General features: G+C 34.1%; 1 protein-coding gene and 1 non-coding gene across 2 annotated transcripts; one reads left to right on the top strand and one right to left on the bottom strand.

Annotated features, from left to right (window-relative positions):
* Positions 1 to 5669: 5669 nt before the first annotated feature.
* On the top strand, positions 5670 to 5775 carry LOC114913519 (small nucleolar RNA R71). Its single transcript, XR_003799486.2, has one exon. It is a non-coding gene; the product is annotated as a small nucleolar RNA R71 (small nucleolar RNA).
* A 6909-nt stretch (positions 5776 to 12684) lies between these two features.
* On the bottom strand, positions 12685 to 14197 carry LOC140852823 (receptor kinase-like protein Xa21). Its single transcript, XM_073246382.1, has 2 exons — positions 13660 to 14197; positions 12685 to 13152 (listed from the first exon to the last, which is right to left on the bottom strand). Exons 1-2 carry the CDS (start codon positions 14195 to 14197, stop codon positions 12779 to 12781), a joined length of 912 nt encoding a protein of 303 aa, XP_073102483.1. The 3' UTR covers positions 12685 to 12778.
* Positions 14198 to 19125: the final 4928 nt, after the last annotated feature.

Here is a 19125-nt window from a genome sequence, read left to right on the forward strand (position 1 = left end):
TCGCAAATGATTATTTTTTTGCAATAAAAATTTAATTTTATCGTAAATATAAAAAATTTTATCATAAAAATCAAGTTTTTTGCAATGAAAAAAATTTTTCATTGCCAAAAATCATATTTTTTGTGACAAAATTTTTTTCTTCATAAAAAAAATTATTTTTGGTAATGAAAAATTTTTTCATGACCCAAAAATATGATTTTTTGGGATGAAAAAAATTTTCATCGCTAAAGATTAATTTCTAGCAATGAAAATTAAAATTTTATTATAAAATATTCAAATTTTTTTCAACAAAATAATATTTAGTGATGAAATAATTTCATCACTAAATATAAAAAAATTGGTCGAAAAAGCTCTTATTTTTTGCAATGAAATATAAATTTCATCATAAAAAATATAATTTTTTATGATAAAATATTTTTTCATAGCAAAAAATATTTTTTTGCTACAAAAAAATATTTCATCATTAAAAAAATTATTTTTTGCAATGAAAAAAAATTTCATTGCTAAAGATTAACTTCTAGCAACAAAAATAAAATTTTCATCACAAAAGATATAACGTTTTGCAATGAAATTTTTTTCATCGTAAATACTTGATTTTTGGAGATGAAAATTTTATTTTGTTGCAAAAGCTTAATTATTTGTGGTGAAAAAAATTTTACCGCTAAAAATTTAATTTCTTGTAGTGATTGGATTGCCTCCCAACAAGCACTAAGTTTAAGGTCTTCAGCTAGACCAAGCCAAAATTCAATTGTAAACTGGATCCTGTAATTCAATTGATTCAACTTACTCACCATCTCTGATTTCATCCATATATTGTTTCAATCATTAGCCATTTACTTTGAAGGTATTTCTCTATTTAGAATCTTTGATTTCAATTGCTCCATGAGGAAATACCTGAGTTACGATATATGGTCCATCCCAACGTGAACAAAATTTTTCAGAGAATAATCGTAATCTCGAATTATAAAGCCATACTTTTTGATTAAGTTCGAATATTTTTCTTAAAATATATTTATCATGATAAGTCTTAGTTCGAGCCTTATAAATTCATGAACTCTCGTATGCTTCATTGTGTAGCTCTTCTAATTCGTTCAATTATAGTCTCCTATTACTAGTATTTTTCATGTCGAAATTAAATTACCTTATAGCCTAAAATGCATGGTATTCTAGCTCTACTAGCAGATGGTAGGCTTTTTCAAAAATAAGCCGATAAGAAGATATTCTTATTGGAGTCCTGTATGCAGTATGGTAGGCCCATAATGCATCGTCTAATCGTCCAGACCAATCTTTTCGATCAGGTCTAACCATCTTCTCAAGAATTCGTTTGATCTCCCTATTGGAGACTTTCACTTGGCCACTAGTTTGGAGGTGTATGGTGTGGCAACTTTATGAGTGATTCCATATTTCTTCATTAAACTTTCAAAGTATCTATTCGTGAAGTGTGCACCTCCGTCACTAATAATGGCCCTTGGGCAACCGAATCGACTTAAGATGTTCTATTAGATGAATTTGATTACCACCTTATGATCATTCATCCTGGTTGCCATAGCCTCAACCCATTTAGATACGTAATCTATCGCAATCAAAATATATTCGTATCCATAGGATGGAGGAAAGGGGCCCATAAAATCGATTCCGTAAATATCAAAAACTTCTACGACTAAAATGAAAGATAGGGACATCATATTTTTTTTAGAAATATTTTCTGTCTGCTGACAACGCAAGCACTCAAGGCAAAATTTATGTGCATCCTTAAACAATGTCGGTCAGTAAAACCCACTTTGTAATACTTTCACGGTCGTTCTCTTCCCATTGAAATGTCTCCCGTATGCATGAGAGTGACAAAAGGTAAGTATACTTTGATACTCACTCTCAGGGACATAGCGTCGAATCACTTAGTTAGAATAATATTTGAATGATTCAGATTTCTCTCAATAATAATGTTTGACCTATGAGAAGAATCGATCCTTCTCCTATTTTATCCAATAGAGAGAAACTTGTCCTGTTGCTAAATAGTTAACGATGTGGGCAAACCATGGGATTTGATCAGAGGAAGTTGCAAAAAATTGTTCGTTAGAAAATTTCTCCTAAACTTCATTTATACTCATCGTATGACCAACTAAGATTCTAGAAATGTGATCAGTGATCATATTTTTGAAATCCTTCTTGTCTCGAATTTCTAGATCAAATTTTTGAAGTAGAAAGATTCATCTGATCAATCATAGTTTAGTATCTTTCTTTGAGAGCAGATATTTCAGAGTCAGATTTTTAGATTAAATTCTTGAAGCAGAAGAATCCATCTGATCAATCGTGATTTAGTATCTTTCTTTGAAAGTAGATATTTCGAAGCCGCATGATCAGAATATACTAGAATCTTAGACCCTAACAGATATGAACGAAATTTATCAAGGGTGAATACCATCGCTAGTAGCTCTTTTTCTACCGTGGTGTAGTTCAATTGGGCATCGAATAGAGTTTTGCTAGCATAATAGATCACATGTGGCTCCTTATTGATTCTTTGACCTAAGATGGTCCCTATTGCGAAATCAAAAGTTTCACACATGATTTTAAATGGGAAGGACCAATCAGGAGATTTTATTATGGGTGCTGTTGTCAGGACTGTTCGTAATGTGTGAAAGACTTGTAGACATTCTTCATTAAAGACAAATGGCGTGTCTTTGGCTAGCAGATGGCACAAGGGTCTCGATATTTTGCTAAAATCTTTAATGAAGCATCTGTAAAATCTAGCATGACCTAGGAAGGATCGTATTTATCGAATTGAAGTGGAGAGTGATAGTTTTGAAATGACCTCAATTTTGGCTTTGTCTACCTTAATCTCCCTTTCAGAAATAATATGTCCCAATATGATTTCTTTTCGAACCATGAAATGGCTCTTTTTCCAACTTAAAATCAGATTTATTTCCATGCAGTGCTTAAGGACTTTGGAGAGGTTATGAAGATAATCCTCAAAGGTGGTTCTAAATATGGAGAAATCATCCATAAAAATTTTAAGATATTTGTCCACCATATCTGAAAAAATGATCAAAATGCATCGTTAAAATGTAGCGGGTGCATTGCAGAGCTCGAACGGCATATGTCGAAAAGCGAAAGTGCCATAAGGGCAAGTGAAGGTGATTTTTTCTTGATCATCTGAAAATATAGGTATCTGATTGTACCTTGAATAACCATCTAGAAAATAGAAAAAATGTTGACCCACTAGCTGTTCTAAGATTTGGTCGACGAAGGGTAATGAAAAATGGTCCTTTATAGTAACAGCGTTTAGTTTCCTATAGTCAATGCATACTCGCCAGCTAGATGGTGTGCGAGTGGGGAACAATTCACCTTCTTCATTCTCCACCATAGTAATACCTGATTTCTTAGGTACTACTTGGGTAGGACTGATCCATTTACTATCGGATATGGGGTAGATGATTCCAGCATCTAACTATTTTACCACTTCTTTCTTCACTACTTCTTGCATGTTCGGGTTCAGTCTCGTCTGCATGTCTCGATGGGGTTGGCATCTGCCTCACAATGAATGTGGTGCATATAGATGGAGGGGTCAATTCTTTTTAGATCGATAATGGACCAGTTGATAGCCTCTTTGTTTTCCTTCAGAACACCAACCAATTGTGCTTTCTGATCCGGGGTCAAGTCTGATGCAATGATCACTGAGAGGGTGTCATTAGGTCCTAGGAATGCATACTTGAGTGTGGCTGGAAGTGGCTTTAATTCTATTGCAGGTGGTGATTCTAATGACGGGACTGTGGATGTATTGGCTAATGCAGACAATGGCTCATACTTGATTGTTCAAGGGGGAGTAGTTTCAGCATTTGATGTATCAACTAGAATATTTACTTCTTCGCTACCTCTCTCCATATCACAGTCATCCACTCCAAAGTGCATCAAGTGGGTTTCTCGAGAATCATCTGCAAAAATTATTTATGTTGCTTCCTCTATGATGTCCTCGAATGTATCTATCTCGAAGCAACTATTAGTTGATGGTCCCTGGGATGCACTGAACACATTCAGTCTCAATTTTTTATTCCCAAATGATACGTCCATGACTCCTGTCCTACAATTGATGCATGCATTTGCCGTAGCTAGGAAGGGTCTGCCTAAGATAATGAAAATTTGCCTTGGATTGCCACTTAGTTCTATGTCAAGAACCAAAAAATCAACTGAAAAATAGAACTCATCTATCTTGACCAAAACATCTTCGATCATCCCATGTGGTGTCTTAATTGATCTATCAGCTAACTGTAAAGTGACCGACGTGGGTATCAGTTCTCTAAATCCAAAAAATTCATAAATCGAGCTAGGTAAAAGGTTCACACTGGCCCCTAGATCCAGGAGAGCTTGTTTGATGTGAAAGTCTCCTATAATGCAAGAAATGATAGTGGTACCTGTATCTTTAAGCTTTGGAGGGCTAACGTGATGGAATATAGAGCCAACTTGTTCGGTGAGGCATACTTTCTTTGGGAGTTATGATCGGGATTTACGTTTCTGAGTGCATAATTTTTTCAAAAATTTTACGTAAGTTGAGACCTGTTTGATTGTGTCTAGAAGGGGAAGATTAATTTGGACTTGCTTAAATAATTCTAACATCTCGTCGAGTCTTCCTCCCTTCTTATCTGCAGGAGTAGGGGCTTTAGGCAAGTAAGGTGATTCCAGTGCAGTTGGTCTATTCTCTACTTTTGGGTCCTCTTTGTTCTTGGGTGATTCAGACTTGATCAGAGGTCTAGGATAAGTCTTATTGGTTTTACTCATGTGTTCAATGACCTTCCCATTTTTGAGAGTCATGATTAATTTGGCATGATCAAAAAAGGTATCTGGATTATTGAAGCTCTCAACTATGAATTACCCTTTCGGATTGCTCTCAGATTGGCTAGGTAATTTTTCTCCTTCCCTCCTACTGACTGTGGTTGCTAGTTAACCTATTTGGATCTCTAGCTTAGCAATGGATTGCATGTGGGAGTTAAGGGTTTGGGTGTTGACTTCTAATCGTTCTAGTGCTTTTAGAACCTTCTCCTCAAAAGCTGAGCTATGACCGATGATAGACGGTTGAAAAGCATTTTGGAACTGTTGGTATGGTCCATGTCTATATATCGGGTCCTGATAGTTAGGTCTAGGTACAGTAGGACCAACCACTGGCTGTGGTCTTCAAGAAAAATTTGGGTGGTTTCTCCAGTCGGGATTATAAGTGTTCGAAATATGAATTATTTTTTGATCTATGAGCTTGTTGGGTTTGAGCTTGCTGGACCTGCTCGTGCACAAACTCAGGAAATTGAGGTGCGATTGGGCATTCACTAATAAAATAGGTCAGACTTGCACACAATGCACAAACATCTTGGACTATGTTAGGTAGAGTCGAAGAGTGTCCAGTATTCAGAAGACGGTCTAATTTTTGAGATAACTCATCTATCTTACTGTGGATATCCATAACGTTTCCAATTTGATAGATTCTAGCTCTTTTCTATTGAGACATGGGTTGTTCTCTAGAGATGACAGAGATATGATGCAGGGAGTTCTCATTAAGTGTTTCAAAAAGCTGCCAAACCTCATCCTCACTCTTTAGCAAGAATATCCCACCACACGATGCATCGATCATTTATCGGTGTTTCTCTGATAGACCATCGTAGAAACACTGAACAAGTTGCCATTTGAGGACAGCGTGGTGGGGGCATTTATGAATATGGTCTCTTAACATTTCCCATATCTCATGAAAAAGTTCACCATCCAATTGAAAAAAATCAGTGATGGCTTTTCTAATTTGATTTATTTTTTTAATTGAGAAGTATTTTTTGAGGAATTCTCTCTGAAGATGGTCCCAAGTTAAAATGATTATGGAATCTAGGGAGTTTAACCAATGCTTGGCTTTGTCCTTAAGTGAAAAAAGAAATAGTTTAAATCTGAGGGCATCATCAGAGAAGTTTTGAATTTTTACTGTGGAGCATATCTCAAAAAATTCGTCTAAGTGTTTATATGTATCCTCATTCATCTGTCTATAGAATGATGGTAGCATTTGAATAATACTAGACTTGATTTCGTATTGTGCCACCTCCATAGGAGGAGGCTGGATATATGACGAGTAGGTGTAAGATGAGGGAGTAAAATACTCCCTCAATTATCTTGGTGGGTTAGTCTCTTGTTTTGGATCCATGATTTTGATTTGGTTTACTCAAATCGTTCTTTCTAGCTCTAAGTCTAATGGGTGTAAATCAGGTTGTAATGATCGGTGTCCTAGCATACACCCAAAAGATCTCATCGAGTTTTAATTTCAACAAAAAAAAATTTTTTTTGAAAGAGAAGAGGAGAAAAGGAGGAGGGAAAAGAGTTTTAAAGAAGAGAACCTAAGGAGTTCTAATGCTAAGAAGATAGAGAAGAATTAATTAGATTTGATATTTTTAGTTAACAATCAAGTGGTTCAATTAATCTTATCTATGGATTATCCTAAATCTAGATAGCTCCTAACTGTCAAGGTCACCTTCAAGCACTCCAAGTAGCAGATTAGCCACTCAACTAGCTAGATAAATGTAAGGTTGGTGGAGATCCCTCCGTTGCTTTCCTTAGACACCAACTGTATTGATCAGATAAGCGAACAAAACCAATTAATGAACCACCTTTCTTCAGGACGTAATCTCTGAACCACTTTTCTAGACACCAGTTAAACTGACTAACCTGAACCCGATCCAACTTTTAGGATTTCTTGTCCTACTGAGCTCGAGGATCTTTAGGGGTCAACGTCTAATCGATTTTAAATTAGAAGTTTAGGTCAATGCAATTGCAAGATGGTGTTTTGTGGGTCAAGGAAGGGTGATGAAATCCCTACCTTATGTTGATTAAGATTTTGCCCTTAAGATTTTTTATGAAAATATGCAATGCAAAAAGAAAAAATGTCCAAACATGTTAAGTAGCTTTTAAAATTTAATTAGTTTATTTATATTAGTCAAGTGTTATGTGGTGTCTTTGTATTCTTTTTATATTATATTATCTTTAACCAAAAAGGAATAAGAGGTGAGTTTTAAATTAGGTTAATTAGGTATGAGAAGATCTAGTAAATCTAATTAAATAGAAAGTAAATAATGCTAAGATTAAAAAGCAAGTAGGTAGCCTACAAATAAAGCAACAAATTAAATTTATTTTTAGAGTAATAAATTATTCTAAGCTATGAAAAGTAGTAAATCACTAGGAATAATAGATAATAATAAATAAGGTAACTACTCACTATGCAAATAAAGTAATCTCATAGTTAAGAATAAAAGATAACTACGTAATCTAAATAAAAGAAAAGAATCTAATCTACTTAGGAAGCAAAAAATCACTAATTATATAAAGTAGTAAATTATTCTAACCTATAAAAAGCAGTAGATCACCAGACTATAGAAAGTAGAAAATTTTTTTATGCATGCAAATAAAGAAATCTAGATATAAAATAGTAAATCTACCATATACGAAAAGCAATATAAGACAAAAATTTTTCAAAAAGAATAAATAAAAAGTAATTAAGTAATTAAAATAAATTAACTAACAATAAAAAGCAAACTACTAATCAGCAAAGTAAAGTATGAAAAATAAAAGTACAAGAGAAAAAAATAATCAACTAAAAATATAAAGTAGTAAAGCATATAAGGCAGTCAAATAATCTAAAGTAAGAAATAAAAATCTAAAAATAGTAAAATATTTTTTTTTTTTTATTTTATAGATTTTTTTGATTTTTTTTTCAAAATAATTACGTCAAGATCTCCGGTAACGGTACCAAAATTTGATACATGTCTAGCACACCAAAATTAACCCTACTCACTACTATGTAAATAGGATGAGTCGGGATCGTATCTGCAGGAATTTTAGTTGATTGTTTTGACAATGCAAAAGAAAAAAATAATAGATTGTAAGAAACTAAGAAAGAAGCATGAAAATTATAATAAAATTATTTTTCATTAATCAAATAAAGAAGCATACATAAAGAAAAATAAAATTACGATACAAGACAACTAAATCAAATTGATCTTCTTGCTGCATCCGATGGTGGATATATCTCCTTGAATCCTCCATCTTCCTCCGTGCAGACAGTGGCAGGATGGCAGAAAGACTTGGTCTAGGAACTCCAAGAAAGAAAGGTTGATGGAAGCGGATATGTAAAAGAGAAAAGATAGCGACACTAGGATTAGAACCTCTTCTAGATTTGATGAGATATGAAAAAGAGATCTGTGGAGGAATATGATGTCGTGCTAGGTTAGTACCTCTCCTAGACTTATAGAGAAGAAGAAGAGAGAGAGAAAGAGAGAAGCTTGAAGAGAACTTAGAGTTGGCTTGATTGAAGAAGATGGAGGCCTTAGGGTTCTATTTATAGAGTGAGGAGGCTAGGGTTTCATAAAAAGAGAGGTGGGAGCATGAATAAGGACTCTTGGATCTTCATATTGATTTTCCTTCATTGATCTTTAAGTCGTGTTCACACTGGAATAGGAGCTGGTTGCTTGGTTTACTCAAGTCTAATCCAATTTGAGTCTAATTTGAGTCATATGAATCCAAACTCCCAATTATCCATAAAATAGACTAGAGAGCATCAAATTTTAATAAAATAATATCAATTATTATAATATTTAGTGTCTCTAGTGACTTAAATTAAGTATTCATCACTTACATTCGTGTGCTTTGCAAAAATGAAGAATATTTGGATCATTTGCTCCTTAATTGTCCTGTTCAGCCAGCATCAGTAAACAGTTTTAATGTTGACTCAACCAAGCCAATTTACCATGCAAGGTTTCAGCCCATGGACAACTTGGAGATAGCAAATTATCAAGAAAAAAATGAATAGATTAGTTGGGAATGATTTTCAGAACCATCCCGAACCGGATGGTTCAGGGCGTGTCGAACTAAACTGGCGAAAAAAGGAATGGTTCCAGCTTCGAAAGCAGCATATGCCGGCACTGTGGGAGAGAGAGGGAAAGAGAGGAAGATAAAGAGAGAGAGAGAGAAGAGGGTAGGGAGATGCCAAATGACGACACTGCCAGAGGGCGGAGCTAGCCTATCGAGGCTGTCGGAGGGCTACAGAGGCATCCAAGCTCAGTGTCGCCCGATAGGGGCTTTAACCCCCCTAGAGAAAGAGAGAAGGGGGATGCTACCGGATGGCGGGGACAGCGGTAGAGAAGGATCTCTACCGTCGCTAGGTGGCCGCTGTGGCCAGTGAGCGAAGTCACAGCTACAGAATAGGGGCGACCGCCCCGTTCCTTGCATCGCATTTTTAGAAATGACGATGAATCCGACAAACCCAATGACGTTTTCTCTATTTCAATTTTTTTATTAAAAAAAAGTTGAGAAACAAAGAAGCCGACAATAGATTTGCCAGCTTCACTATTTCATCATTTTTTTCTAAAAAAAATTCAGAAATAGTGAAGCCTGCAATGGGTTTGCCGATTCACTATTGTCAAGCTTTTTTAAAAAAATCTTAAAATAGAGGCGATCGCCCTTGTTTCATGGCCGTGGAGCCGCAGGTGGTGTTTACACTACCTGACAACCATAGCGGCCAGTCAGAGGCTCTCTAACGGCCTCTCTGCGGACTTCCCTCGAACTTTTTCTTTTCCTTCCCCCTCTCTCTCTTCTCTCTTTTCTCCCGCAGAAGACACGGAGCCACGGTGGCCACCGACGGCACCTTCGCTGCCTCCACTTACTTCCCTCCCCTCTCTTTTTCTCTTCATCTCTTTTTCTCTCTTACTCTCTTTTCCTCCTCTCCGGTTCATCCCTTCCTCCTTTTATCGGTTTGCACTGGTCCGATCTGATACGGGATGGTACCGATTTATGTTGCCGGCTGATCGAAATAGTATCTGGTATCGATTTTGAAATCAGTAGTTAGGATACTCTAGCAGCTGCATCTTACTGGTCCTCACGGATAGAAAGTAATATATGTAAATTCTGCAATTTAGAATATAATATGCTGGGGCTTATCCTTTCGATTTTTATTTTGAATGAATGGACTGATCTTGTGGCTCTAAAATATAGAAATATTATCTTTCAATAACTTTTGGAACTTCTTCCGCCCTCATCTTTCTTCTTCCCCCTCCCGTTCTCTTATGTAATCTTCACTTTTATTTGCTGAACAAAAGCAATGCGCACAATTCAAAAAAAGAAAAAAGCAGAGCAATACATATCCATATCTATATTCATTTTATTTGACGAATACAAATATAGATACGGATATTTTTTGGATACAAAAATTCATATCCATATTTGTTTTAAAAGAATACAGATACAATTTGGATATTGAAAGTATGGATATAATGATGGATGTAACTTAGATGATTAAATTTTATGACTACAAAGTCAAAGATATTATTAAATAAATGATAAATTAAGTTAAAAATATGTTCATATAGTTATATATATTTTTTTAAAATTAATAAATACTATATAAAATTATATAATATAAGATTATATGTAGATTCGGATATTCGAATACGGGTTAGATAGTTGTTTATCGATATCTATATTTATTTTTCTTTGATGGATATGGATATGGATATTAGTCGGATCCTCAAATTTCTATCCATATTTGGATTAATTCGGATATGAAAACGGATCCGATTGGATAATATCTATACCACTTTCACCTCTAAGTATCTTGAATTTTCTCTTCATTATGCTGCCCCTCATAGTAGGGATTGGTCCTCCATTGAACAAGTCTCCAAACGGATAAGTGGGTGGAAGTGTAATGCTTTAACTCCAGCGGATCATCTAATTTGGGCAAATACGGTGTTGAGAGCGATCTTTCGATACTGGATGTCTGTTTTCAAGCTTTCAGTAACTATGAGCCAACGAATCAATCAACTATATTGTGAATTCATTTGGAACAATCAGCATCCTGGCAGTCGTGTGAAACACTTGGTGAAATGGGGGCAGATTTGCAGACCTTGGAAGTTGGGGGGCTTGGGGTTTTTGCATCTAACCTCCATTAACACTGCCCCTTTGTTGAAATGGTGGTGGAGGTTCTATGAAGATCAGTACAAGCCCTAGTGCAAACTGGTTAGAGCCATTTACTATTCTAATAAGCTACCATCAACTCCTCCTCGCTACAAGAAGAACATGGCTTCACCGTCCTGAAAAGGTGTTCTCAACCTTTTTGATTTATTTAAGCAATTCATTTGGCCCAAGCTTGGGAAAGGGGACCTAATCTCCTTTTGGCACGATGTCTAGACCCGAGACTCACCTCTATTAGTTGCTTTCCCTCATCTCTTTATGCTAGCAAAGGATCAATTTATCTCTGTAGATAACTTCTTTAGGCAAACAAAAGGATCCTTAACCCCCATGTAAATGATGTCAGAAGCTTTCAGACATCCATTGAGCTCCCTTGCCTCCAGAGATTTTCATGCTCTCTCCTTGATCGTGCTTTCTTGCTTGCTCAGCGACAATCCAGACCGTTGGCTCTAAAAGTGGAGCACTGCAAGAACATTCACTATTAATAAATGCATGCTATTTGTTCCCTAAGTATGGTGGGGTAATCTCCCCTCTTGGTAATTACTTTTGGAGATTACCAGTGCCGAAGAAGATCAAGCTCTTTGCATGGCTGAGCTGCTTCGATAAAATACTGACAACTTCAAATCTCATGAAGAAGGAACTGGCATTGTCAGATCACTGTTCTCTCTGTGGTGAAAATAGAGAGATAATAGACCATCTCTTTCCACAGTGCAACTACTCCAAGATGTTCTAGTGTTCACTCTTCAAGGACTTCAGAGTTCCTCAATTTCCTAAGAGGTACATGGAAGTATGGGATGCTTGGAGAAAGCATACAACCATCTCTTAACTTTTCCTTGTTATAGAAAGTCTTTTTGCCATCGGGTGTTGATGTTTGCGGAGGGAACGCAACCAACGAAAATTCAGGTTTCAACCAAAAGCGGTGGGTGAGTCAGCTAAATAAGCACTTCATACTACTGGGAGTTGGTTGCAGTTAACTGACAATAGCAATGCCAAGCGCATTTTAAGGCAACTTGGTAAATCTTACAAGGGATAGGGCCTTGCAAAATTGGAGCTGGAGGGGGCCACACGTCTGCAAGAATTGTGAACGGCGCAACGAGCTTCTGGGGACCTTGTCTCCCAGTGGGTAATCGACTGTTCTTAGGTGGAGAAAAACACTGTCCACTTTCCTTGTTTTTAGTATAGGAGGGGAATTAATTTTGAGTGTTCGCATTTTTACTTGGGTCTAGTTTTTTAGGTGCTTTGATAGGACTTCTTCATGCACGGTGTTGTGAGCTTGGCTCTTACGTAAAAGTGCCCCATCTTTTCTTTTAAATACTCTTTCTTTTGTAATACATTAAATTATCTAATGCAGTTCTCATGAGGGGGAAGTAACTTACTTCCTCCTTGTTCCTCTCGAAAAACAATCATTAATAACAATACGAAGCAGTCAATTAAATAAGTGTACCCAAGCACAACAGGACTTGTTCAACTATGACGAGACTTGCTCAACAAAAGCATACAAATCACAAAGTGCCCTCTCTGATTTATTAAGGAAAAACAGGACATGTTCAACCATGATAAAACTCATTACTAATAAAAAAAAAAAGCAGGCAAAATAAAACTCATTCCTTGTGATAGAAGAGGATCCAAAGCGAACCCCCTCAAACAAAAGCAGGCAAAATAAAAAAAGACAAACCGAAAAATGAAAACAGTCCGAAAAATAAAAACAAGAACAAGCGGTTTAAGGAAGTAACAGCAGCTATATAATGTATGTTTATGCAAGCCTTCATAATGTCTTACTAATATTTGCGGACCATTCTTTATGACTTCAGACCCTGCAAATTATCTCTCTCGCTGCAGTCAAATTTTTTACAATATCTCCTGTACGCATCCGTTCTTGGGGTAATCTGTTGGAACATTGTAGCCCAATGCTGATCACTGAAATTAAGCACTCTAGTATCTTGGATCGTTTAGACCTTTGTTGTATGTCATTGATACTTTCATACTCTTCCTTTTGTATCAATCGCGGATCTATGATGTTCATAATTTGAGTAGGAAAGGCCGTCTCAACAAATTGATGAAGATCTAGGCTTTCATTAAAGATTTCACCAGTGGGTCTCTTTCCGGTAAACATCTCCAAGAGAAGTATTCCATAGCTGTACACATCTCCTCCAGTTGATATTTCGCTTCCCAAACCGTACTCTGAGATTCATTTTCAAACAAGGTTTTGTGTTTGTACAAACACTATGTCAAAAACATAATTAACCATTGAAGATAATGTTTCGCTTGGAAAACAAAACAAAGAAATGGATCATGTCTCCGTGCCACCCAAAGATTATATTAGAAAGCATACATTCAAATCATAAGGTGGAAATATGTTGTAATATAATCAATGAGCCAGGTTATTTAACGCACGAGTGGATGTTGGAAAATGATCAAACTCAAACTCAAGAACCGGGAGTCCACACAATAGAAGCTTAATCTCAATGGGACAATCGTGAGTTAAATAAGATTTGCTCATCGATTTTCAATTACATATAATTTGCAAATGGAGAATGCTGTATTAGATTCAAGTATGAATCATGTTAAAACTATGGCAATGCTGCTTATATTTCTTTGTACCTGTCGGCTTTCTGTTTGCCTTTAGCTGCTCACTATTAGTTGAAAAGTAGAAAATGAAAAGTAGAAAAATTGTGTGTGGAGTCTCACCTGGAGCAATATATCCAACTGATCCTTTAATTGCCACCAAGCTTGCAGATATGGAGAATGAGTTAGTAGATTCAGAGAGAAACTTTGCCAGCCCAAAGTCACTCACATGGGCAGTCATGTCATCGTCCAGAAGAATGTTGCTCGGCTTGAGATCACAATGAACGATTGGCACTGGGCTGTGATGATGAAGGTAATCCAGTGCAGAAGCCACATCAATGGCTATGCTCACTCTCTGTTCTAAATTCAAAATCCTCATCGAGGATCGCTCATTCACTTTTGGATGCAGCCATTTTTCCAAGCTTCCATTCTCCATAAATTCAAGAACCAATGCTTTGAAATCATTGCCTCTAAAATCAACACCAGAGCATGCAGTTATGATTTTGTAAGATTTACCAAGTTGCCTTAAACCGCTTTTGGTTGAAACCTGAATTTTCGTTGGTTGCGTTCCCTCCGCAAACACCAACACCCGATGGCAAAAAGACTTTCTATAGCAAGGAAAAGTTAAGAGATGGTTGTATGCTTTCTCCAAGCATCCCATACTTCCATGTACCTCTTAGGAAATTGAGGAACTCTGAAGTCCTTGAAGAGTGATCACTAGAACATCTTGGAGTAGTTGCACTGTGGAAAGATATGGTCCATTATCTCTCTATTTTCACCACGGAGAGAACAGTGATCTGAAAATGCCAGTTCCTTCTTCATGAGATTTGAAGTTGTCAGTATTTTATCGAAGCAGCTCAGCCATGCAAAGAGCTTGATCTTCTTCGGCACTGGTAATCTCCAAAAGAAATTACCAAGAGGGGAGATTACGTACCCCACCATACTTAGGGAACAAATAGCATTTATTAACACCGAATGTTCTTGCAATGCTCCATTTTTAGAGCCAACGGTCTGCATTGTAGCTGATCACTACAACAAAATAGATCATCAGTGACGAATAATTTTTGTCACTAATAATATATTTTCATCATTAATATTTAATTATAAATAATTACATCGTTGATAATATTTTACAATGAAAAAAATATTTCATTACTAATAAAAGTTATCTGCGATGAATAATTTTCATCGTTAAAATATTTTCGATGAAAAATTTTAATCATAAAAAAAAGTATTTAGGATGAATAATAACATCACTAATAAATAAAAAATTAATAGCGATAAAAATATTTTTATCGCTATTAATTTAATTAAAATATTTTTTGAAATAAAATTTTTAAAAATCTTTAGCGATGAGAAATTTGCATCACAAAAAATCTTTTTTGCAATGAAAATTTTTCGTCACTATTAATTTAATAATAAATTTTTAAAAAATTAAATTTAAATAATATTAGCGATGAAAAACTTACATTGTAAATATGATACTTTTTGATGAATATTTTTGTCACTAATAATTATTTACGATGAATAATTTTTCATCATTATTAATTATATATAAAATTTTAATAAATTTATATTTATTAAAAAAATTAAATTATGGTACTAAAATATTTTTGACGATCAATATTTCATCGAAAATAATTCTGTTGCTAACAATTTAAACATATTTTTTTTAAAAAAATAATATATGAATATATATTTTTAATTTATATCTATAATATTTTTTATAAATTAAAAATAAAAAATAAAAAAATAAAAGTAAAAAATTTACACAATAAATTGATAAATAAATTTTATTATTTTATTATATTAAATTAAAATTATAAAAAATTTAAAATAAAAATAAAAAGTGCACGAAGAAGCCGTCAAGTGTTGGCATCTGGAGAATGAGCTGGGGAAGGAGAGCGCTCAAAAGAGCTGGGACTGGCTTGCTGCTGCCTCATCAGCTATATCATTTGCTCCATCTACATTATCCACTCCATCATCTGGATTTAGAGCTGCTGATACTCGTCGACGTGTGCAGCCAATTCCTAAGCTCGCTGCTCAGTCTGCTGTCGATTCACGGTAGCTTGCTGTCGATCTTCGGTAGCCTGCCTCTGCACCTCAGTCAGTCGAGCCTCACACGCAGAATGGATGTCAGCCCTAGATAACTGTGAGGATGAGGGAGCAGTGATCCCATACTCTAGACCCCTAACATAACAGGATCTCGTGCCAAGCACCCGATCACATATCTCATCATCTGTAGGTGCGATTGAGTCCTCAGGGATAGGCTAGGATCTCATGTCTGTCATACGGTCCTGAAAATTAAAATTAGCTATTTTAATTTTATAATGAAAATCAGACTGTAAATAAAAAAATAATTAAAAAAATTTATAAAGAACTCCTAGCTCCCCGTCGTCCACTTCCCTGGCCGTCGTTGGTGGATCCGCTTGCAAAAATTATTAGCGATGAATAATTTTCATCACTAATAATCTATTTAGCGATGAAATTTTTGTCGCTAATACTTGTTGCAAATAATCACATCATTGATAATATTTTACGATGAAAAAAATATTTCGTTGCTAATAAAAGTTATTTACAATGAATAATTTTTATCGTTAAAATATTTTTGATGAAAAATTTTAATCATAAAAAAAATATTTGTGATGAATAATAACATCGCTAATAAATAAAAAATTAATAGCAATGAAAATATTTTTTTGCTATTAATTTAATTAAAATATTTTTTGAAATAAAATTTTTAAAAATTTTTAGCAATGAAAAATTTGCGTCGCAAAAAATCTTTTTTGCAACAAAAATTTTTCATCGCTATTAATTTAATAATAAATTTTTAAAAAATCAAATTTAAGGTTATGATCATTAACGATGTGATAGAATGATATTAGAGTTTAGGTTATGATCACTAGAGAATATGACTTAAGTGGTACTTGAGCTTAAGGTTATAATTATTTGAGATTGTGACTTTAGTGATATTTGAACTTGAGGCTATGATTATGAGGAATATTATAGATATAAAAGAAATGATTCAATATTTAAATTTTGAATCAATAGATACTATGATGAAATTTATGCATAAGTGGCATATGATGTCTATAATAGAATTGATAAGTTATATCTTAGATTTCAATTAGTAGGATTGACCTAAGCATGAGAAGTGTTGATCCTAGAATGAAGAGGGAGATATTGATGTGTTGTGTTGAGTATACTCAATAATTTTTGAAAACTTATATAGGTGAAGGTCATGATAACTTTTCTGATTTCGATGTTAATTTTTTTGAGCATTATAAAATTTTTGGATATATCAAAAAGAAGTTAGTTAGGACATGGTCTAAAAAAAAATTACATCATATAAGAAAAAAATATTTTCGAGTATTGAATCTATAAAAGGTCATATATGAAACTCAATTTTAGATAAAAAATATACTTGAATTTTATTATGAGAATATGAGATACACAGCTTGATAAAATCTTTGGTTATTCAAAATATCATATTTAGATATGATTTCTTAATCTTTCAAGTTACATTAAATTTTAAGTCAAAAATTTGCTTTTCTAAGTGGATCTAAGGTATTTTGATATTATTGTTTAGTTGAATAAAAAAATTAGTTTTATTTGAGTATGATGTATACATTATGATAAAATTTTTAATAATTTATATTTTAATTTTTGGATTAGATTCCTCACTTTTTTTTATGATTATTGAAGATAGTTGATAGTAATTCAAATTAAATTTAAATTTTTAAGCTGATCTAAGATATCTCGCTAGTATTAAATTTTGAATGACTTATATAAGGGACAAGATTTTGTATGAATTTATCTATTGATGCTAAGGATTGTGATGAAAGAGATTTACAAAAAATAAACAAGTTGATTCTACTTACAAAGATGTTGACTTAAGTTCTTCTAGTTTGTTCGAGTTGGAGCTAATTCTTCTAAAAAAAAGAAGATTGATTTGAAAATTATCTAAATGATTGTAAGATAAATCTAAAGTTAACTCTAATCAATTCTAGACATATTAGATTCTTGAGGAGTGATGAAGCTTATGCAATGAATTCAAATATGGAAAGTAGATCAAGATTTAATTTTGATGTGCTATTCCCAAAGAGCAGTAAAAATAAAGAAACTCAATTTTGATGTACTACGTCCAAAGAGTAGTAAAGATAAAGAAACTTAAAGTTTTGCTCTAAGATTTGTATAAAAAATTTGAAAGTTAGATCTATCTTTAATTGATCTAATAGGCAAGGATATCTTTCGATAAACTGATATAATTTGATAAATTAAGATCAGAGTACGCAGTAAAAGCATGATGGTTTAAATTAATTTAAAATATTAATACTTTAAATCAAAAGATATTATAGAATATATTAGTTACAAATAAAAAAAAAATTTATTGATAATGAAAAAATGCTACAGATTTTGATCTAATCTGATCATAATCGAGTAAGTTTTGCCAATAGATTATTTCATGGTAGATAATATCAAAAAATCTTAGATTCTCAAGTTTATTGTTAATAGCATCATTCTTTTGTTAGTTCAAATCTAGAATGTCTTGACTCAGGTCTTATATTTTCAAAATTTAACATTGTTACTCGAACTGACATAGAAGGTTAAGGTTCTCCTAAGATGGAAGTCCAGTTGTTAAAGTTATTTGAAGGTCAAAAGAAAAAAAACCTATAATTATGAGAAGTGTTTGATGTTTAGGCTATCTTTAGTTTCTATTAAAGGCAATGAGTTAATCAATCAATATAATGGATAAAGAATTTTGGTATTTAAATACCAGATTAGGATGTTATTGCTTGTTTAAAAAAAAATTAAAAAATCAGCACGAAGGGAATAAGTTTGAGATCTCACATAATTTTGTTATATCAAAACCTTATGAAACAAGTACTATATAAGGCAGACTATTAAAAGCTCGAGCATGACATAATCGATATTTTTTTAAAAAATTATTGATCAAGCAAAGTTAATATCGAAGGCAAAATTATTTTAAGGGGGAGAGAATATAATAACCTAGCCTTTTTGGACCTTTGGACCAGGCCCAAACTTTAGAAGCCCAAATTCCTGAAAAAATTTTTATGTAGAGCATGGCAGAGAGGAGAAAGAAGACTCCTAATCGGAGTCTTTTTCATGTCTGATTTCATTGAGATCGGGTGGAGGGAAGTCTGTTTAGGTCCACGAATCTTGTCTATAAGAATCCTCTTCTCCTCTCCTAGATCATCATCTTAAATCTTTTAGAGATCGTTGAGAATCGTTCAGGATTTCTTGTGTTTTTTTGTGGATTGTCATTGGAAAGAAGCTCGTCGGAAGTCCTCTTTTGGCCATCGAAGCTAGGTAAGCTCCCTTTCCCTTCTTTCTTTTCCTTCTTGTCATTGTTTTCTGATCGTCGATGCCTAATTGGAGTCGATGGTCATCGGATTTGCATTTAAACAAAACAACCCTATTTTTCCTATTTTGAACGAGCCTTTCTCCTACACTTTTTCGGCCACCAGCGCCGCCACCCATGGCCCTAGATGATCAACTGTTAATTGGGAAAAATCAAAGAAAAGGAGCGGATCCCTATTTTTTCAATTTTTTCTAAATTCTCATCGA

Source organism: Elaeis guineensis, chromosome 12, assembly GCF_000442705.2.
Source record: "Elaeis guineensis isolate ETL-2024a chromosome 12, EG11, whole genome shotgun sequence".
Classification (NCBI taxonomy): domain Eukaryota; kingdom Viridiplantae; phylum Streptophyta; class Magnoliopsida; order Arecales; family Arecaceae; genus Elaeis; species Elaeis guineensis.